At 37.2% G+C, this 22,424-nt stretch overlaps 1 protein-coding gene across 2 annotated transcripts in view; it reads left to right on the top strand.

Annotated features, from left to right (window-relative positions):
- GLRB (glycine receptor beta) overlaps window positions 1-21,482 on the top strand; it is a 46,473-nt gene extending 24,991 nt beyond the window's left edge. For both annotated transcript variants that reach the window (XM_054514546.1, XM_036381691.2), the window contains exons 6-10: window positions 527-609; window positions 3,243-3,383; window positions 6,673-6,825; window positions 9,174-9,466; window positions 18,812-21,482. In XM_054514546.1, the coding sequence (XP_054370521.1) occupies window positions 527-609; window positions 3,243-3,383; window positions 6,673-6,825; window positions 9,174-9,466; window positions 18,812-19,108 (967 nt within the window). In that variant the 3' untranslated portion in view covers window positions 19,109-21,482. The remainder of the gene's footprint in view (window positions 1-526; window positions 610-3,242; window positions 3,384-6,672; window positions 6,826-9,173; window positions 9,467-18,811) is intronic.
- The last annotated feature ends 942 nt before the right edge of the window (window positions 21,483-22,424 follow it).

Genomic DNA, 22,424 nt, shown 5'->3' on the forward strand with positions numbered 1-22,424 from the left:
AAACCAGGACACCTAGATTCCAGAAAGCAGCTGAAAGCAAAACAACTCCTTGGAGACAAAAAAATCTGTTGATTTCCCTTAAATACTGAAGAATCTCTCCTGGTTTGGGAAGCCATTGAGGTGCAACTTTTGGATGCTGCTGGATATCTGACAAAATAACACTTCCAGATTGCTGTAGTGTCATATTCTTCTTTGGAAGTCTGTCGTTGGCCAATGCTGGAGACAGGACTCTGGTCTATATGGACATTTGGTTTGGTTATTCTATGACCTATATGTATTTTGTCTTGTATTAGTAGTTCTTTAATTTGTGAGCTTCTATGTGTTTAAAATCCCCTATAAAATTTTATTGTCTTATTTTATACTAGAGAGATCTCCATTGCAAACTGCTAATTATGACTTCTAAACTTTGTTTCTGCTCTTTTACGAAGACAAATATGAAAAACCTGTGATTTTTTTGTTTCTCATGGCCATCTACTGCTTACCTGACAGCTCACACAGTTTTTAAATTCCCTTTCTGTATTTTCAGATTGTCTATTACACTGTCATGCCCTTTGGACTTGACCTTGTTTCCTATGGATACACAGCGCTGCAAGATGCAATTGGAAAGCTGTATGTAAATCACTCTGTCCATAAAAAAAGTTCTCTTCTAGGCATGCATGAGAATCAAACAAAAATTATTAATTCTGTTTACTTCATCTCAACATTTTTAATGAATCATGAAATTGATACTCACTGGTTCCTACCAATGTACATTTCCCTATTTAAGATGTTTCTTACTGTTATGGCACTGTGCACTCTTAGTTTTAGCTTTTGCTATCAACCAGACTGATAGCTGATGCCTTTTATAAAAGCATTTACAATAAACTCAGATAAATGGAAACATATCATTTGGAAAAAAAAAAGGTTTTCCAGATGGTTTTAACTTCCACAACCTGTGCTGATTTTTAGGTTTGGGGGCCCAATTTTTCCCCTTGCATTGATGAAACATTGGTATTGTTTGGAACTGCTTTGATACAGTACCAAAGGAAAAGTATTTGATGCCAAAGCAGTGAGATCATTTAGTATCAAACCTTTTGAAACTGGCTTCAGGATGTGTTGTGGATGTAGTCAGGAATCTATTCCTGGTCTCCAGGTGATTTAATCTTACAACAGGGCAAACAGGTCACATCTCTGAAGGGCTTCCAGCGCATGCCATGCTGGGAGTTGCAGACAAATGTTTCTGAAATCCATCTCCCTTTCCATGCCCCAAATATATAGGTGTCTACTCAACTACAGCTTTTTCCAACAGCTTAATCCTTGGTGATCCCACTTTCATGGTAATTCTGTTTTCCAAAGTAAAGATGAGCATGAAGCAGAGAGAAGGAAGGTGACCTGTTCCAGTCTGCTCCTGCTGTAACATATAAACTTGTTCAGCTCTTACTCCAGCAGGTCTGGTGGGAAAGGTGAGGTTAGGGAAAAGAAGTCACAAGTGAAGAAATAGTAATGTTAGCCAAAGTTGGGCAGGGTATCACAATATGGACAAGGATAATAATAGTAGTAGTAGTAGTAGTAATAATCATAATAGAGTTTTACAATTTAGGTTTTGATCGTCAGCATTTATCTTTAGAATTTTAGTATGTCCATAGTAATTTTGTTCATCACTACTATGTATGTACATTAGCTGGAGTAAGCTGTTATAGAAAACCCAAGTCAGTTTGGGATTAAACTGGAATTAGTAATACTAATAAAAATTCACTTAAGGTTTCTCAGTCCAGCAAGTCCACTTACTTTACAAGAGTTGAAAGGTATGGTCATACAAGGAGAAACTACTCATTAAAAAAAAATCATGCCAAGATGGTATAATCAAATGCAATGAATTTGCTTCTTTGAAAAGACTGTGCATTAAACTTTCTTCTACCTTTTAATTCAGTTATCAAAAGTAAGAAAGGTACCCATGACTTCCTATCTGTCCTTCCAGTTTTCCCTGCTAGCAATTGGCAGTTTTATTCTTAGGTTATTTTCAAATCAATATTTTGTTTTTACTTGCTAAATTTCAAAATCAAAAAAGGCCAGCAGTTGTTACTAGGATGTTCTCATATCCACAGTTATAATCCTCAGTTCTACATATTCTCTATAGACACAATTTTCACTCTCCAGTAATTGTTATCATAAAGGATCTTGGCAGTTTTGTGATGTGCTGTGTGTTGTAATAGGGTGAAAATGATTTTATGAGTGAAACATTAAAACAATCTTTTATAGTGTATTAGATTATGAAGCTTTGAAACATTGTGATTTTTATTAAATTATTGTGAATCATAAAGACATCATTTATAAACAGTTTCTCTTTCTTAATCACAGCTGGTTTTCAAAAATTAAAAGGAGTAATCTAATGCCTCCAGAAAAATAATGGCTGTTTAAACGTTTTTCTCAGGCTTTGAACTGCAAAATGATGCATTCCAATTCCATCTTTTTTATGTTTCCTCATCTGTGTTTCCATCTAACACACATTATCTCTGTTTGAATTAAGTTAATCTTTAATGAACAGAAGGTAGCAAAAAAACAGCTTGTAAATCATGATTCTGATTATGCATCTTTAATCAATACTGCTTTATTCTTGAATATTGTGAGTCTAACTTGCACTGCCTCTCACTTGGTGCTGGTGTATATAATATGATTTGGGTGCTCAGAGGTTTGCTGAGGTCTGTCTGTCCTCAGTGGGTCAGGAAGGCACTGAGCTGATTTCTGTAGGACTGCACATCTGCTCTAATTCCTGGGCAAATATTTCCTGAATGGCAGTGTTGCCATGAATCAGGGCTTTTAGTCCAAGAAAATAAGCAGTGTGGTTGTTTTACACAAACATCAAGATTCATCACAGTAATTGAGTTGTTAAATTCTTTTGAAGTTACTCAGACTCATTAAAATTCATCTTTTTCATATTTTTGCTGAAGTAGAGTATGAATGAGGATGGAGGCTTGAAATCTGTGGAAAGTACAGCTTTGCTTTCTTTGTTTGAAAAGTACACCCTGTAACAAATACCTCTTAGTCATCCTAATATTGCTGATAATGTAATGTTTCACCCACTAAGTCCCAACTTCAGCCCACATAAAAATGCAGCTGCAGATTATTTAATTTTTGTATTTATTTATTTGAGCAGGAAATAAAAAGACTGAAAGATATAGAATACATATATGCTAGGTTTTCTTGCAGTTTGCTGTGATTGAGGTGGATCTTTAGACAATTATTATTATTCTTTTGTCTTGCAGTTGGTTACACAACTGATGACTTACGGTTTATCTGGCAGTCTGGAGATCCTGTACAGCTAGAGAAAATTGCTCTGCCTCAGTTTGATATTAAAAAGGAGGATATTGAATATGGTAACTGTACCAAGTATTACAAAGGCACAGGTAGGTAATATAAGTTATGTCCTTGATAAAAAACTCTAAGCTTCCTTCAATTACTGTTTATAGTTAATGGTTAATATTCCAGTCCACATCTTACATTTCCTGGGATAAAATAGATTACTTTTAACTAATGAGTGGTTCATATAGTGGTAAATATAATATGTGACAATAACAGTTCAGTAATTGTTATGATAATAGTTCAATAATTTGAACTATTATTCTAGTTCAAATATAGAAATATCCAAGTTGAAGAAGAGATTAAATGTTTGCCTTGGCTTTACTTACAGATATCATGGTCTTATCACCATTTTATTTCTATGGTCCTAATACCTGTTTATGCTTGTAAATGTCAAACTTCTCTGAAATATTGTTCATGCAGAATCATGCCAGTTGCAGCAAAGTGGGTAAATTTTGATTTTCTGGTTAGATATTTTTTCCATAAGTGGATAGTACTAGAGTGTAATTCCAAATGCTTCACCCTACGGATTCTTCCTTTTTCTAAATGTTCTGGAAATTCTGTCATTTTTGAAAGCTGCTTCCAATCCTCAGCCCTCTATTTATTTATTCCTATGATTATTTTTTTAGTGTTGGCACAAATTTTTTCAATGGTTTCTGCTTTCTGGCTTTTAATGATTTACCTTTTTCACCTTGATTGATTCCTGCTAACCACTATATCCAAATGACTCATGCTGTGACAACCACAAGTCTTTCTACAAGAGCAGCTGTATTTTAGTCTGTGCTTTTACATCATGGGAATAAATCTTCTATTAAAACTCAGTTGGGAAGTCTGTGGTGCTGCAGTTTCTGAAGACCCTCTGAAAGTTTCCTGTTGGCTGTTCAGCTGAAGTGGAGGCTCTGTTACTTGCAGTTGCTCCTGTGGTAGATTCCAAGCCTGGAGCGATCTCAGGGAATCTTAGCAGATCTCAGAATTAAGAATTTAATTGGAAAAGATAATGAAAATAAAAGAAGGCTTTGGTTTTTAACTGCAAAAATGAGCGAGATCTCATGCTAAGAACATAATTCATCCACTCTTCATAGGTGATTTATAATTTGTAAATAATAAGAAATTATCTCTCTTCAGAAAAATTCTGATTTTTTGAAAGCATATCTAGCAGCTAGCAGTGATGGCATTCAGGATATGGCAAAACCTTTCTTAGCAGCGAGAGAAATATTTTGTTCCTATTTAAAAAATGAAATTACTGAAAAAAATAGTCCATAAAGTAGTAAAAACTAAAGGAATGGATCTTGCATTTCCCAAATGAAATCCATACAAATGGGAAAATTGTAAAACTTGTATACTATTGTGATTATTTTGGGGTATGCCCTAAATCTGAAATTAAATGTCTAAAAAACTTTAGATAGGAATCCTATTTTAGGAACCCTAAGTTTTTAGGAAGAAAAAATATATAAGAATTATACACAAAGAAAATTATTGGTGTTTTCCCAAGTTTCAGCAGCTTGTGACCACAAATGACATGGTGCAAAATGTTCAGTAAACTATTCACATTCTGTGTGTGTGTGCTTTGAACATTAAAGAAAGACCATGAGAGAACCATTTTGAAAAGTTTTTGCAATTCTTTTACTGCAAATCCATTCTGTAAAGAACCTCCATTTAATCTCATAACCAAAATCATAATTAATATTTCAGTAATGTGAATCAAATATATAGTATGATGAAATATTTTTAAAGGCTGTTTTCAATGCTCCATTTTTTTATTTACTTGAAAATTCTTATGCTGAAGGTATTTTTTAACAGCAGATTTCACACACAGAGCTAAATAATTTTGTCAGATAATCAAGAGAACTTTTGCTTCAAGGAGCAGATTTTCAAAATTATGTCTTTTGTAGGAGTTCCCTGACAATTGCAAAAACCCTTAATCTTCACTGCCTATTTCTGTCAACTAATGTTTTATCATACTTACCTAAGTTGAAAGAGGATCAGCAAATCTGGGCTTCTTTTGCAGCAATACACTGAATATTTATATTTGCAAATTTCCTGTTATTCATCAATTTTATGACAGATCAAATAGGTCCTTTTGAGCTGAATGGTGAGGGCAATAGATACCATACTCTGTCTGATGAAATATTATTCAAATGAAGAGATACAGAATGAATTTCCTACATAACACAAACAAATGATGAGTTTGAAGGTCATCTCTTATTTGAAAACAAAACCTAAAAGTGTCTGGAATCCATTCATAAATTATAGAGGGAAAATTTCTCAACAAAGTGATCACTGAAGATGATGGAATGAGCTATAAAATTCAGTATAGTGTCTTCTACACAATGATGTTTGTCCTTAATGTTTTATACTTTTGCTGTTGTGGTGTCTGTATGCCCAAACAGCACTTTTATGATGACATATCATTGTACAGCACCTAACTGATGGAATATGGAAGGTAAATGGAGAACTTTTTGACACATTTTATCTTCTAAATAAGTATCTCACCAATTGGATCGATAATTACAGTCTGATTTCAATTTTGAAGTTTATGTAATATAACATATGTAATATAACACCTTTTTCTTGTGATAGAATAGTTTTTGAAGTTTTCAGGCTTTTTCCAACACTGTTGTGTTATTATTAACATAGAAATTCCAGTTCTTCTAATTGAGTGAAAATATGGACATTAATTATTTTCTGGTTATCAGACTTCTTGATACATTTGTTATCTCCAGCAAAACATCTAGTAACTGCAACTTTGTTTTGGGTTGAATTCATTTTAAACAATGTCTGAAGTTTGTATGCTTTAGATACATTCTTCCTTGTTTACAAAATTTGCAGCTTTTCTAGAATCTTTTTAAGAATGTCTTTACTAATTTTAGAAGTCATTTGTACCGACTTTCAGTACTGAGGAAATCTCTGGTTAGTCACATTCATTCACCTCATTCCATTCTAAACCCGCTGGACTAATATTTCTTAATTAATCTTTTGTACAAAATAATGCTAAGTAGGATTTTCAGATGAGCTTAAACTAGTAGGACTGCTAGACTACATTGGTTTTGTCTGAACTGCATCTTGAAGCTGGGAGTCACTTCACCCTCCTGCTGCTTTGAAAAATGGAAGAGTTCCTTACACAAAGTACCACACCCTAACCACACTTGGTGCTTAAGTAAATCTGTGTTTTGATTTTATTTTTTTTTTCAAAATTAAAGTCTTTACCTTTATAAAGAAAATCAAAGCATTGACCTTTTGCTTTTAAGCAGAAAAAGACCTGGAAGATATTTTCACCTGCAAAGATATTTTCATCTGCAAAACACATTAAACATTAATGCATTTATTTCTTTAAAGGTTATTACACTTGTGTAGAAGTAATCTTCACTTTAAGAAGACAAGTTGGATTTTACATGATGGGTGTTTATGCTCCTACACTGCTAATTGTTGTTCTATCCTGGCTGTCATTTTGGATCAATCCTGATGCAAGTGCTGCAAGAGTCCCACTGGGTAACCTGCGTTTTCACGTGCTGTCACAATCCACTGTAACACCATTGAGCCATTCTCAGTTGCTTTGGCTACATGACACTGGACCCTGAAAGCAACTTCACTTCCATTATCCACTTACCATTTTCACTGAACTCTGCTCATTCCAAGTCCTGTAAACTCCACCTTGGCATTAAGACTTCACTTGATTGTAGTTCCAGCATTTGGGTGAAGAGCACACTGTCTCCACTCCTCTCAGCCTGGAAAAATCTGATCCATCTATGCATGGGTGATGCTGCAAACACAGGCAATATGCATTTTACAGGAATTTCAACATTTGAATAGTGAGTAAGAAAGCAGGATAGCAAGTAAGGCTCTTAATAGCTACCTATTGGAAAAGTCTTTCTGAAGATTAATAGAAACGATCTTTGGAAAAGAACTAGCATCTTTGCTACAAGAACTAGCATCTTGTAGTTCTTTGGAAAAGAAGTTCTTTTCTTTTGAAAAAGAACTTTTTCTTTTCTTTTTCTTTGGAAAAGAACTACAAGAACTAGCCAGTCACTTGTTACCTGACTGGCTTTATTTCATTAGAGACTCACTTCATGAAAGTACTTCAAGCTCATACAGTCATGCTGCTCAGCCCAACATAGTAGGCAGGCCCTTCATTTATTATGAAATAGCCGGACACAGAGTTAATAGTAACAATATTGTCTTGACTAATTGGGTTGTACACAGGACTACAGCTCTGGCATGGCCTGCTGACCCCAAGAGCTCAGTAACGTACAGAGCTGTTTGATGTGCATACATTGTTTGCATGTGAATGCTTCAAACAAGGTACAGTAGATGGAAAGTAAGCCAGAGTGTACACTGAGGATTCAGTTCAGTATTTGCTGTATCATTCTGTTCTGAGATAACACATCTGATCATTCTTTATTATCCCCATGGACAAAAAAAAATTCCAGGTTTGCGGTGGTACATTGAGACCACATATTTCTAAATAAAACATCATAAAATTTTGTGGTTTAAAATCACATTACCATAAAGATTTCTTTATGCTTCAGTGTTCTAAGAGCTAGTGAGTTGTTCGTTTGAGATTAATGCTAAATAAAATACCATATCGATCTCACTGAAATCCAAATGGGAACACTAGCTAAAGAATGTGTTGCTTGTGATCAAGTAGAAATGAATATTTTCATAGGCCAATACAGATAGTTTTATTTTAGTTTACATTTTCACATCCTCAGTTACTTAAAATGGATCTGAAGCGAATAATCTCCTTGTGAATGAAAAAAAAAATAATGCACTATAAGAAACATAGTTGAGACTCCTTTTGGCCAACATTTTTATAGACATCAATTCTATTTCATTAAGCCTCTCACTCATAAATAAAGATTTTTATCATTAGCATTCACAAAACCAAAATGAGACATTCTGAACATGGTGATTGAACTAATTTTTCCCTACATGACAGCCATTTCTAAAGTTGGCTTTTTCCAAATGTAGCTCTTCATGCTACTATTTTCACAGGAGCCTGTGAAAAATCTTTCTTTGGCGTCAAACTTGTATTTGTCTCTTGTGATATGAATCCGGTGTTGATGGTGACATTTGGAAGCCTTATTAGGGGAAATGCTTGGTGAAATCCATGATGAGTGTGACCTTCTAACAGCCTCTGCACATGTGGGCTTTTTTCATGATAAGGGCTTCATGAAATGCCCTTTATCTAGAAAACTTCTTCTTGATCCTAGAAGCTCAAATAGGAAATGACTGTGACCCTCAGCCACCTCCATGTTTTCATCTTCTCAGTGAATTGGGAACAAAGGCTTTTTGATCTGCTCATACAGCTTTGCTCATCAACAAAAACTTCCCTTTTACCTATGATCTAAATATCACACTTGTGAACAGCTCATTCAGAGAATTGCTCCTGCTATAGCACAGTTTAGATTTCTGGGACAATGCTATTCTACTTTAAAGGATTACATTTTTTGGTTTAAGTATCATATTTTTCTCTTCCACCTTCCCAGAATTAGATGTACATTGTAAGATAAGTCTTTGGAAACCCCATTTCCCAACTGTGTGATGTGTGATGGGACAAGAAACCATAAACTAGTTTAGCCTCACTTATTTGTTTCTCTGTTTATAAAATGAAGGTAATCATTATTAGTAATTCATCATTAACTGCACTACCTAAGTGTTTAACTTGTTCATTAGCTGAAGGCATGTGCACTTTGTACTCCTCCTGCACTGACCACATCGTGAAGTCCCATTCACTGTTGCAAAACATCATTCACTATTGTCTGTTTCAGAGGAAGAGCACAGCCAGTGTCATCAAAGGGAAGTTTTCTTATTCAATATATTGTTTTCTCTTTTTGTAGGTATTTTCTCAGTGCTCAGCTTGGCATCTGAATGTACCACTCTTGCTGCTGAACTTCCCAAAGTGTCTTATGTGAAGGCCTTAGATGTCTGGCTGATTGTTTGCCTTCTCTTTGGGTTTGCATCACTGGTGGAATATGCTGTGGTTCAGGTAATGCTAAACAATCCAAAGAGAATTGAAGCTGAAAAAGCAAAGATTGCCAAGGCAGAGCAAGCAGAAGGGAAGGGTGGAAATGCTGCCAAGAAGAACACTGTGAATGGCACAGGGACTCCTGTTCACATCAGCACTTTACAGGTAGGAGCTACAAAGCTTTGTATGCAAAATCAGCAGTCTTCTCTATTAACCCAATTCCAGGAATACAGTGTTTGTAATAATTTTGAGTAGTGCTTAATCTTGGAAGGGGTCAAGACATTAAAAAAACGCTGGTAACTAATGGCCAGCAGCCTGACCAATTGGTCCCTAGTGATTTGGGGTCGGAAGTTCTAAGTGAAAAATTTATCTTTTAATATCGTAGCAGCATGGTTGCTGCTTAGCTTCAGGTAAATAAAGTAGCAAGCAGCTTTACAGTTGCTGTTTTTCTCATAATAAATAGCAGCTGTCAAACTGTAACTATTCAGAGGACAGAACTCTCAGACTGTATTTGCTGAGAGCATACTCAAATAACACCCAGCTCATTGCTTTCCCTGGGATGGCCACAGCTGCACTGCATTGCACGCCTGTGAAGCCAGGAATCCAGAAGTCGAGGCATTTGTAGACAAAAGACCTGTCTGTTTGTGTCAAACAGTTCTTGCATTTCTTTCATTGCCAGATGGAGTTTATGTGTAAATCAGTCAGATTCCACTATATGGTTAAAGATGACATGTACATCTTCACTCAGGTTGAAGTTTTCCATCATATTGCTAAATTCCTAATATTTTAGAAGTCCCTGTTTGTGCTCCAAGAGTTTTCAGACATCCCAGTCCAACTGCCTTCAGTCCTAAGTGATATTTACTTGACATTTATTCTGCAGAAGAAAATATGTTATTGTACAACATGTCTAATTTGAATTTGGCTTGTCCTTTTCAATGACTCAGCAATTCTGTTTTATAAAATAAAGCTGCTAGGCTAGATTCAAGTGGTAATATTGGTACACAGTGACTTCAGCGTTTCCTTAAGAAAGGAGTAGGTTATGCAAAAATGGCTGAAATCCTGTCTTAGTATCAAGCTGAGATTATCCCAGCTTGACTAACTAATTGCCCCCAGTCCAGAAGAACTGCAGGTAGCTGCACTGTTCTGCAATACCTGCAGCTTAGTGCACTTAACTACCATAATTCTCAACTGGTAGAAGAATCTTTGGGAAATGTTTTGGTAGGCAGCTAGTCTCAACTTAGAGTAACCCCATGACTGCTTTGACTTGTGTCATGAGTAATTCCCCAAGCCTAGGCAACATGAGAAAGAAAATGGCTCTGCTGTAGTTTTGCTTTCCCTGAACTGAATGGGATAATTTTGTGCTCAGCACAATCTGCAGGTCCCAAATCCAGCTGTTTCTTCTGACAGAATAGTTGCAAAAATCCAGCAATGCAGCATATATTTTTCCTATTTCCAGTACTTAAAAAGTTCTGTTAAGTGTTCAGCTTCATAAATTACAAGTTTAACAAAAATTTACAGTTTTTCAGTAGTGTGAACAAAACCAATTGCTAAATTACTGATTCTCCTTGGTATGCATATCCTCTAAGGTACATGCCATTGTCATATCCAAGTGGAAAATGAAATTGTCTATTATCACCTATGTTGTGCTTTCATATTTCAATTTTTTTTCAAGAAGGCACTGGTATACAGTGTATTTTAAGACTTAGAAGAGTAATCATTATCCACAGAAGTTAAGCAATGTTCCCCATGAGTGTGTCTAGCAGCAGGCTGAAGGTTTTCAGAATTCAGAATTCAGTCTGCCCTCCTATTGTAGCATCTCCCCTCCACGATCTTGAAACACCAGCCTCAGCTTCTCATGTTTAACCTGAACTTTTCAGGGTCTTCCCAGCCTTCCCAATTTGTTATGAGGGACCTTAAACATTCCAGTAGCTTCTGATGATCTTTATACAGAGATTTACAAAAAAAAATATTTTACAAGCCATAGTGGAAATAGGTATTCCTTGCTGTAAAAGTTGGTCATGTGGCTGAGTAGCTCATGGCTAATGATCCAACTTGAATTAATCCACCTGCTTTGAAACACAACCTACCAGAGGAAATGTATCCTAGGCTGGTAATTTCTGGAAAGATGACCAGGTTGAGATAGAAAAAGGTCCCAGACCAATGAATCATTTGACATCAGGATGTGGCAGGACAGTGAAGCTAGATTTTATATATTTGAAAGCTATAAATCTGCCTTGCCTGAAAACTCCCTTTCTGAACCTGCTGCTGCATAGGAGTACTTTGGAAGTTCTTGGCCCTGAAAAAGCATGTACTAAAGTCCTAAATCAGAACAGGTGTAAATCTTTGGTAGCTCTGACTTCTAATCCAAAAGTAGGCTTGCCTCACAAAATTTGGATTGCTCCCATACAGACCTAGTAATGATCAAGTAGAGAATGCATTTGTCATATGGAAAATATGCAAGGGAGAGAAACATTAAAGAAGCAGGTAATGGAAAAAAACTGTATGTTGAAAGGCATAAAGAATACAAAACAAAAAGAGGCCAGAGTGCTGTCCCAGAACTTCAGGAGCTGTTTCTCATCAGGGTCACATAGGATTGTGTGGGATGCAAGAGTGCTCACAATTTGCCAATCACCCAAAGATGGAGAAAGGCATCCATGGATGTATAGCTACTTCACCAGATCCTGGGAAATGGCTGATATAAAAGCTGCATGTTGCTAGCATACGCCAACCCCTCAAGTCCAAGCTTTATGAGTCATGCTCCCTCCAACAAAAACCCTTGAAATGTCAGTGCCATTTTAAACCCAGGGGTTTATCAATATGACTGTCTGATTAAAGTCGAGTGGTCTGTCTGTCAAGATCACCCTGAATCTGTAGGAAAAAGAAGAGAAAATAAGCACTTCTGATGTGTTTTTCTAGGAGAAGCATTGGCTATGCACTTAGAGGCAAAAAGCCATGAGAAAATACAGCTTGGCTCCCTCAGCTCATAGAGGCTGCAAGTAGATGCTGTTCTAAGCAAAGGAGAAAATTATGTAATCTGGTGATAACTGCTTGCACTGGCTTTTTATTGGGAATCCTCAGCAGGAGTTTGCATGTGTTTCCTAGCAATGAAACATCATACAGTGAGAAAAACAAGCAAAAAGGGAAATGTTTTGAAGATGATTCATTTTTTTTTGCTTTCGTTGCTGACGTGATTACAGTGAGAGATTGCACTGTTAACTATAACAACACCCCTCAATTTGAAAAGTCACATTTTCATCAAGCCCATTTTTAGAAGCTGTCCCCCACAGATAATGTGCTAATGACTGGAGAGAACATTTGCTAAAAGAATGGTTCTGGCAGATGATGAATAGCACTATGCAAGTGGTGGTAATAGCTCTAATGCCAGTTATTTTTAAAAAGTGGTGCTATTGCTTGCTTTATCTTGTCAGAGCCACATCTAGGCTCTGAAACCAGAGATGGGTTATGTTCATCTCTACTGAGTTGCGATGTACTTGACCACTGGTGGTGACCTGGTCTTCCCAGGTTTTTTTCCTCACATGGAACTCCAGACTCAATTTTTTTATTGTAGAACCACCAATAACCCAGCTTACATTTTACCTTGTACACAAAACCACAGGCTGCAGCCTATTTTAATAGTTCCTGACAGCATTTCAGGTACAGAGTAGGTACTTTCTGCTCCAGTGACTCCTGTATTCATCCTTGGAGATAATTCAAACATGACTGTAAAGAGGCCCCAGGCAGTCTGCTTTGAGCAGGGGGTTGGACTAGATGATCTCCAGAGGTCCCTGCCAACCTCAGCTGTGCTGTAATACTGTGATATTTTATGCATTAATATTTTTTGTCCCGTATTTTGGAATGTGGTAGCATATTCCTGCTGAGCTGCACCAGAAAATATACCCAGTGTGAATACAGACTAATGCTAAATAATCACTACTTTATTGATGATCTACATCTATCATTATGGCAAGAACAAGAGGAGAGCACAAAACTAGTGCAAGAGAGATGAACAACAGAGCTTGTTAAAAAACTCCCCCTTGATCTTGTATGGAAGCCCCTTCCAGAGCTGGCAGCACTGGAGACAGATGTGCATGCCAACAGGAGGCTGGGAGCAGGGCAGCAGAGGGGGTTTTGTGGCAAGGAGGATGTGCTGTGTTGGACAGGGAACACAGCACTCCAGTGGGGAAGCTCCTCAGCCTGAGGGACACGTGCTGGGCTTGAGAAGCTGCCAGTGCTGTAGCATGTTTGAAGCCTTGCTAGGAGTTATGGATAATAAATTTCTGCTCTCAAAAATGATGGCTTTTATATTGCACTTCATCCTGATGGATAAAGAGGACTTGATCACAGGATGAACAGTCAATTGAAAAGGATCTTTATTCTATTTGCACAAAACAAATTGAATCAAGTCCCTGATATTTTTGGTGCTGTGAAAGGTCAGATTTCACAAATTTGACAACTGTCTAATCTGGATGGAAGAATTTAAACAAAAAGTGTAAATGGGGCTGGTGAGCTAATAATGTTCAAACCAGAAGTAAAGCTACACTAATTTAAGAAAAAACACAAAACCTTACAAATAGCACAACTGAAAACAAATCCCCAAAGATTTAAAACTAATCCAGCTTCAAGCATTTCTCTTTTCTCCTCACTGGCAAGTGGGAGGTGATAGCAATTAATGTAAGCTGAACTCAATAAAATAATTGTGTAAGTAAGAAAAGAGATATATGCATAGCATAACTGAGGGCAATAGGAAGTTACTTTGCATATACAGCAAGAATAAAAAACCTTGTAAGATGAGTAATGGTACTATACTAGGTAGAGGTAGAGGTACTGTAAGTATCAAGAATTAACTGAAAAGAGAAAAGCATTGAACAAATACTCTGCTCCATGTCTGGGGAAAAGCCAAATATATTCAATGTGAGGATGAAATAGCTCTCATTCACAGGAGCTGATGAGAATATTAAACAGTATCTATTAAAGTTAGACATTTTACAATCAAGATTTCAGCCTAAGTTGCATTTAGAATTTTTTTACAGAGCTGGTCTGTGAGTGCTGTGAAACATTAATGTTGATTTTTTAATAAATCCTTTAAATCTGGGAAGGTTTCAAAATACAGCAAGAAGCTAACTTTGTGCCAGAACTTTTAAAGCTAAGTGGCATAACATGAATAATTAAAAGCCTGACATCAATCAGTGGAGAATATTGCATAGCTTACAGGGCTCTGACTAATAATTATTGTTTGTAAGTATTAATTATCTTTAATATTACTCATCATTCAGCCCCATGTTAACTAATAAATGGCTCAGTGAAATTAATCTGTCTGTTTATTGATTTAATCAAACTGAATATAACTTTTTAAGTATTATCAATTAGATTGACAGAGGTAATGATACAAAGGTAAGAAACTCTTTAAGAACATTTTTCTTGGCTTCATGTGTCAGCCTGGTTACATCATCAAATTATGCAAAATCAAGGTTAGATTTGTTACCATCTCTGTGTACCAGCAGTTAATCAGACTAACTACAGTCATGCCTTGTGTCTGAACATTGAAGCCAAATAAATTCAGATTAGAAATAAGGTACATATATTTCTGAGGAAGAAAGTCATGGAAAAAATTCTCCATCCTGGATGTTTTTAAAGGAAAATCTAGTGTAACTAGTTTGGGCAGTAAATGTGGAAAGTGAGGAGGAGCACCAGAAGCAGCAGAGGCAGAACTGGGGAGTTAGTTGCTCCTCCCTGCCAGTCTGCATGCATAGGCAGCACTTATTCTTTCATCTCTTTCCCCATTTTCTTCTCACATTATTCCCCTAATTCTGCAACCAAAGGCATTTTGCAGAGGCACATGTGCTGCAGCTCTGGAGCAGCAGCAGGTGTTGAGCTTGGCAACGAGCACCAGTCAGCCTGAATTATTTAAAAGGTGAGAGAGGATATCACAAGGGGCCTTATGGATTCTAGGAGGCATTTTTAGGTACTTCTGAGCTGTTCATGAAAAAACAGGTGGTCTGTCCATCCTACCAAACGTAGACAAGTTGGTCCAGTCCTGGAAGAAACAGGGAACTAGGTCTGTGTTTTGGGCCAAGCCCCAAGTGCTGTCACCTTCCCCTGTGGTCTCCTTAGCCACCCCCCCAAATCCATGTCAGAGAGACAAGGAGTCACTGCTCAGCTCCCTAGGAATGCAGGGCGTCCCTACACTATCCCAGAAGCCTTCCCTTCCCAAACAGCTGCTCCCCATCCCCTGCTGGGGAAAAGCCATAAATCTGGTGGAAGCTTCCTGTGGGTTGGGTCTGGCCCACAAGTCATGATGCTGGGCAGGATAAGGCAAGTGACATCAAATATTTTCTGTGTCAGGATGAAGTCAAAAGGATATAACATTTAACATTTTACTTTTCTTTACATATCTTCAGTGTTGTACTCTAAAATCAAGCCCTACAATATTTTTTGCACAGAAAAAGTTCCTGTAGCCTTTGTTAAGTTCTTTGTGCAGTAAATGTGGAAAGTGAGGAGGAGCAGAGGCGTTGCTAGGATTATTGTTACACCTCTAGCACAAACCAAGGCAAAATTAATAAAAAGCAGATAATCATATATATTTTATATTATCTAACATTGTTTAGAGGAAGCTGTAGGTCAGCTGGAGTGAATTTAGATTAAAACAACAGAAACATTGGAGAGGTGAAGAGATATATGAGAAAAAATTTAAAAATATGTTTATACAGCAGCTGAGTGCAGTAAGTAGAAGAATGTCAGATTTGTAAAGCCAAAGAAAGAGATGAAATTATTTTCAAAAGTAACATATACTTATTAAAGAAAAACTTGGGCCAGATTGCTCATACTATGAAAACTGTGTCACCCTGATAAATCAGTACTCCAGCTGACACTGAACTAAGCAAAGCTCTGTGTGAACATGCTGTGAACAGTTCTCTGCTTATAAGGCAGAGGTGACCTAGAATCCACTCTCAGTCCTGAATGGGAATGAGAACCGACTTGTAACAGCCTTTAGGGGAGCACTCTAGATACTGCAGTTGGAACAGGAATATTCTCTGCTATAAATGAGAGAATTTAGGCTACAATTAGTGTCACTGAATTTTTACAACGTGTTACTGGTAGTGTGAGGAATGGACTACAAGTTTTCAAGTCCAAAAGGAGGCCTATAATTTCATACATGATTCTATTCCTTGTAGTGGTCTTACTAAATCTTGCTAGGTTTGACCATGGAAAAAATCTTATATTTCTATGACTCCTCAGTTAACATGCACTACAGTCCTGCAAGCTCATTTTTCATTGCACAAGGGTCTGCTTTATATCTTCATTACCTATGTCATTGGATATGATCTGATTGGAAGGAATGTCTCAGATTGGTGAATGATAGCATCCTGTCACCCAGGGTCATATAACCATGTTTATCTGTGTCTTAGTCACCACCTTACTAGACAGCTTGCCCCTGCTACTGCAGTAATGAACACTGTCTTAGGCGGTCAGGTCTTTGAGCACTGGGAGACAGTTATAAGAGCTTTGTATGTATAGTTTTGTCCTGCCATCAGGGAACACCTGTCTTGTTTTTCTTTTTTATGACCTGGAATCTTGATTTTGTGATGGTTTGAAATGGTATTCTCCAATTTAGTACTCCCACTAAAACCATGCACTGCTGCATCTCCTTGCTCCAAGTGGAGGCACAAAAGGTAAAGATCATGGTTTTAGATAAGAAAAATTTACTGAAAATGGCAATGAGATAAGAAAATGAGCAGTTAACAGCAATAATATTAACAACAAAAGGTGTAAGAAAATAAATGATTCACACAGAAAAATTCCCTGACAATAGGCAATACCAGATGGCTCCCTTTGCATGTTTTGTCAACCAGAAGAAAAGTCTTTGTGCCAGAAGAGAATCCCTTTCCCCAGCCCTGGCAATGACATGAGGTGATATAGAATAACCTCTGTGCCCTGGCCATGCCTCCTCCTGTCTACTGCAAAAATTAACCCTCTCCTGGCTGGAGCCAGGACAAACCTGCACCTCTGTTTAATGCATCAATTTCAAAATGTATTACTTTCATGAGAAGGAGAACTCTGGAAAATTTGGGAAGTTGAATCCACGTTTTTCAGGAGAAGTAATGCCATGCTTCTTTCCCACCTTGCACAAGAATCAGTTTTGTCAATAATGGGAATAAAAGCCCCAATCAAAGTTTAAATCTCTTCCTGACTACTTCAGTTCTTTCTATGCAGGATAAGTTGTCATTGTCATAGAAGAAGCTAATAATATTCTTCAGAATATTTTTCATTCCTCTGTAAACCTGGTACTGTATTTTATGACATCATAATAATAATAGTAATAATAATAATAATATTTTTTTTTTTAGTAGTTACAAAGTATGACTATGCAAATATCCCAAACTATCAGCCAAAAACTGCAGAAAACCCAAGGGTGGAGAGAGCTGAGGGTAAAATACCTGAGGTCTTTGTGGAGGAGAGACAGACTAATGGGTAAAAGGGATAGGCAGCTTTTGAAATATACATTTATGTCAGTTGCCCATGGGTATAGCCTGAAAACTAGCAGTTTTTCAACTAATGCTAAGGTTATATATGTGAACAGATTTATAGTCTGTATTCTTCTCTCTGCTTTCCTGAGTAGTCCAACTGAAGTGAAAGTTTGGGAGAGGTTTATCCAAGTCACAAAGCACAGTGCCTTGCAAGTAGTCTCTAAATCACTTCAAGCTCCCTGAACAGTGTGGGGTTGGTTCTCCTAGAGATATGTTGAATCTGAAAAAAAATTTTTATAAAATTCAAGGAAGGGAATATAGGAACCTTTTTCCCCACAGAAAAAAATTATTGCTTGATCCCCAAGAGCACTAAAGGAGCTATAGGAAACACAGGAATTCTGTAGTTGGATTTAGATTTCCCAGTTCACACTTCTTCGGTGCTGAGAACAGTGTTACATCTGTGTTCCCTGTTTTTATAGAGGCACTAAACTCCACAGGTACAATGCAAGATGGTCACCTTAGGATGAGGTATACGATCCTGACCTGATAACTCTTTAGAACCATAAAAAACTGAACCATAAAAAAATTCAATTTTTTATGAAATTGAATTTTAGGGCTAATTGAATTTTAGGGCTAATTCTGACTATGCGTTTCAGAGCTTAGATAAATGCAAGTATTGAATAGTATCAGGTCTGCAGGTTCATCAGCACAGAATCAATATCCAAAAATACTCCCCACAAAAATATTCTCTCCCCTTCTATCATCTTAAAATGACTGAGTCTAACTATAGCAGATTGCAGAGCATGAGGCACCTTGTGCATGAAAAATTACACAATTATGAATGTTTGGATTAGTTGATATGATTGACTGATCATCCTTAAGTACTTTATAACATAACCATTCCATAAATTAGTCTGATGTAATGTACCTCTATCAACAAGTAATTTTCTGTATGTTTGTTTGCAGTGTTCCTTAGCAGCTGCATGAAGTTTGCTAATGAGTTGTGGTGAGTCGATCATGATTCCCCTCACTCTTTATTTCATAGGTTGGTGAGACCAGATGCAAAAAAGTTTGCACTTCGAAATCTGATCTGAGATCCAATGATTTCAGCATCGTTGGAAGCTTGCCAAGGGATTTTGAATTATCAAATTATGACTGTTATGGGAAGCCCATTGAAGTCAACAATGGGCTCGGGAAATCTCAAGCCAAGAACAACAAGAAGCCTCCTCCTCCCAAGCCTGTCATTCCATCAGCAGCAAAGAGAATCGATCTTTATGCAAGAGCACTGTTTCCTTTTTGCTTCTTGTTCTTCAACGTCATATACTGGTCCATATATTTATGATAAATCTTTTATTTATTTTTTTCATATGTGTAAAATATAGCCCATTTCATTATCCCTTCCCAGTCATGAAGGCCACTGTGTGAAATTATTTGCATTTGCAAAGCAATATGTTGCATCTCGATGCCGTGCGATTGTACTGAACATATGGCATTTGAAATTTGAATGAAAGCATGACACTGCAATGTCTGTGCTCTGACCAACTTTGTATATAAATGTACAGCATACATCCTGCTTTAGGAATATATATGAAGGACAATGCCTACTACATTATAAAGCTGAATAACGCTCTTCAGTTATTAGTAACATACAGAAATTTAAAGTGTTTCTGACAATGAAACTGATGTGCACGTTGAGTATTATTAAAATCAGTATTCTAGTATTTGTAGTATTTAACAGCTTTTCTGCTGGTTTCCAGAGGAAAAAGAAACACCCACCAAACATCTTGTTCATGTATAATTTCAGCTGGCACTGTTGAAGAAAAAGCTAAGGTGTAATTATTACTATTATTTAGGCTTTGTCAGTGAAGGCAGCATCAAGTAAGCAGATCTTGTCTATGTGGAGAAATAAAGATCAGAGAACTACTAATTTTGTAAAATCAGCTCATTTAGGAAAAAAACCTCAACAGCTGTGTCCATGAAGCAGGCACAGTTAAGTGTGTTAGAATATGCTGGCAAGAAAACATTGGGGCAAATTTTAACTGCTGTTTCTTTAGGCACAAACTAGATACAGTATATAAAAAACAAACAAGCCACTTTCTAGACTAAAGGTACCAGGAGTTTTGGAGAGGCATCACAAGATGCAGTTCAGTATCAAGTTTGTTATACATTTTTACATTAGTTTGTCCTCTGGCTCAGCATCTGTAGCATCTGGCAAGCCTGCAGTATGTAAGTTACAAGTTTTTTGTTGTTGTTGCATTGGACACGTCTTACTTGATTTGTTTTGTTTATCCCTTTGAAAGCTTTCATTTTAAACAAACCAATTATCAAGACAAAATCCAATTTTCACCAATGATGGTACCTTTTCTTGTTTGCGTGCTAGCTTGTTTGCTAGCACTCCCTGTAGGAGTGAAAACGTGTCCAAAGGTCTAAGGGGCTGAGACTCTCATGAGCCCTGGTGTGCCTGTGTGTTAATTAATGGCTGCCCTCCCCAACTCATTGATCTGGCTGCTACATTTTGGAGAATGAGGTCCTATGCATGAAATAGTTCTGACAGGAGACTGCTTTCTGTTTTCCAGAGGAAGTTCTATGGCATGGAGACTGCCTTAACGTCAGCTCCTTGGTGTGCATAGGGCAGGGCCTTGGGTCTCCTGTGAATGCCAGGGTACATCCCCTCGTGAGGGCAAGTCATGAAAAGAAATGTGGCCAAAAGAAAGCAGCATGCAGGTCGGCATGTGAGTAGAGTGTGTTTCCTGAGAGCAAGGACTTGGCCTCAGCCCATGAGAGCGTGCCACACACGTCCCTGCTGGGGAGATGGGGCACCACAGCTAGTTACAGTATGAAAAAAAGACAATTCATAAAAGGAAATCTGGACTGTTGGCCCCTCACAGGCTAGGAAGGGACTGGTTTAAATACATGAAACTTCCATAGTGTGGAAACAAACAATCCCACTTATTGTGCTACATTTCTGGCATGTCCAGGATGTGCTGAGCTAATGCAGGCCACAAGGATCACTTGGGTGCTGCCCACAAGGTGAATGTTGTCCACATACAGCGATCCTGCCCAACTAAAAGTCCAGAAGTGGGAATGTAAGAAGAGGAATGGCATGGCACACTGGCCCCACTGGACATCTGGTGAACCTGCACACCCGGAGCTTTTTGAAGCCACTGCCACTTTGTGATCAGCAGGCTGGCTGCAGCGACTCGTGTTTGGGTTGAAGAGATCTGCTCTTCATAGTATGGTCACACACACTCCACCAGCTGCCTGCCACTGTCTCATGGGGGTCTCAGGTTTTGGGTTTCTTTCTGATCTGAAGAAATGGAAGGCAAATCCCAGATGTTACTGAGCTGTGTGGAATGGGGGCTGAGGGAAATGATATCTTTAAGGTCTAGTTCAAAGTTTTAGTATTTCTGTTAGTTGAAGGTAATTGCAGAATTGTCAGAGACTCTGAGAAGCAATAAGGATAAATGAAAGAGAGGAAGGATGGGAGGGGGAACTTTTATATATACAGAATGGTATATTTATAGACATTATTTATTCTCATACTTGTATTTTTTCTTACAGTACTGGAAGGCAAAAAAATAATTACCTTGTGTTGGAAATTATATGAATTTTGGAAGACAACTTTCTTGTTAGAACTCTTATTAAATGATTTATCTGTAATTAATGTCCACATTCTATCTGTAAAATCTCAATTATAGATTTTATTGTTAAATTAATCTTTGTTCCTTCTTGCTTTCCTGCTTACTTGATGGCTTTTGTGTTTTATCATAAAACACTTTATCAATAATACACTGTAATTGCTTTCCAACTCACACAAAGGGAAGCAAAAGGAATGCATATTGTTCAGATAAAGGTTTTTTTGTTCATTACAGCACAAAAACTAAGGCCAAAAGCGAAGTTTAGCAGCAAATATGAAACTAAATTTAAAGTGAAACCAAGCATCAGCTATAAAGTATTAATTTTCTTTTTACTTACACTAGATAATATTGCAATATTTGTATTACCCTGGAATATATTAGCTTGTCCTACTGAGCAGTAATAATTGATTTCTTTTATTTTTCTTCTTTCTGCTAAAGGTCATCATGAGTTTTGCACACCATCTCACATTGTGGTCCACCAGCACCCTCTAGTTGTAAAATTAAGCCTGTTGACTGATTTCCAGAATAAGGTGCAAATATAAAACTGTATAGGCAAAATAGGATCCTAATTGCTAATTATAATATGAAAGAAAAAAGAATTATTAAATTAAAAATATATAGGCACAAAATCAATGTGCAGGTGTAAAAATTTTCCATGCAGTTAAAATTTCAAAGTATAGAAATGAGGACATTCAAGTAGTAGCAAAGGTGAGGTTCATGAAGTGCAGCTTAGGAACTCGATTACTAGTCCTGATGTCTAAACAAACCACATGACAGCAAAATCTCGTTTTGTGGGAGAGCCCATCTGTGTATCAGCTGACATTTGCTTCAAGTTCTGCAGTTAACTAGTAGGAGAATTACAAATATTTGTTCTACCTTTAAGATAAACCTTGCTATTTTCTTGGTTCTTAGGCATCGAGGGTATTCAAGTAGCTAATTCTCTTCTTTTGTACTGTCATCACCCTTTAGATATCTTTCTACATTTTTTCAGGATTTTAGAACACTTTCAAACACTGCATC

The sequence above is a fragment of the Molothrus ater genome, chromosome 4, assembly GCF_012460135.2.
Source record: "Molothrus ater isolate BHLD 08-10-18 breed brown headed cowbird chromosome 4, BPBGC_Mater_1.1, whole genome shotgun sequence".
NCBI classification, from domain to species: Eukaryota; Metazoa; Chordata; class Aves; order Passeriformes; family Icteridae; genus Molothrus; species Molothrus ater.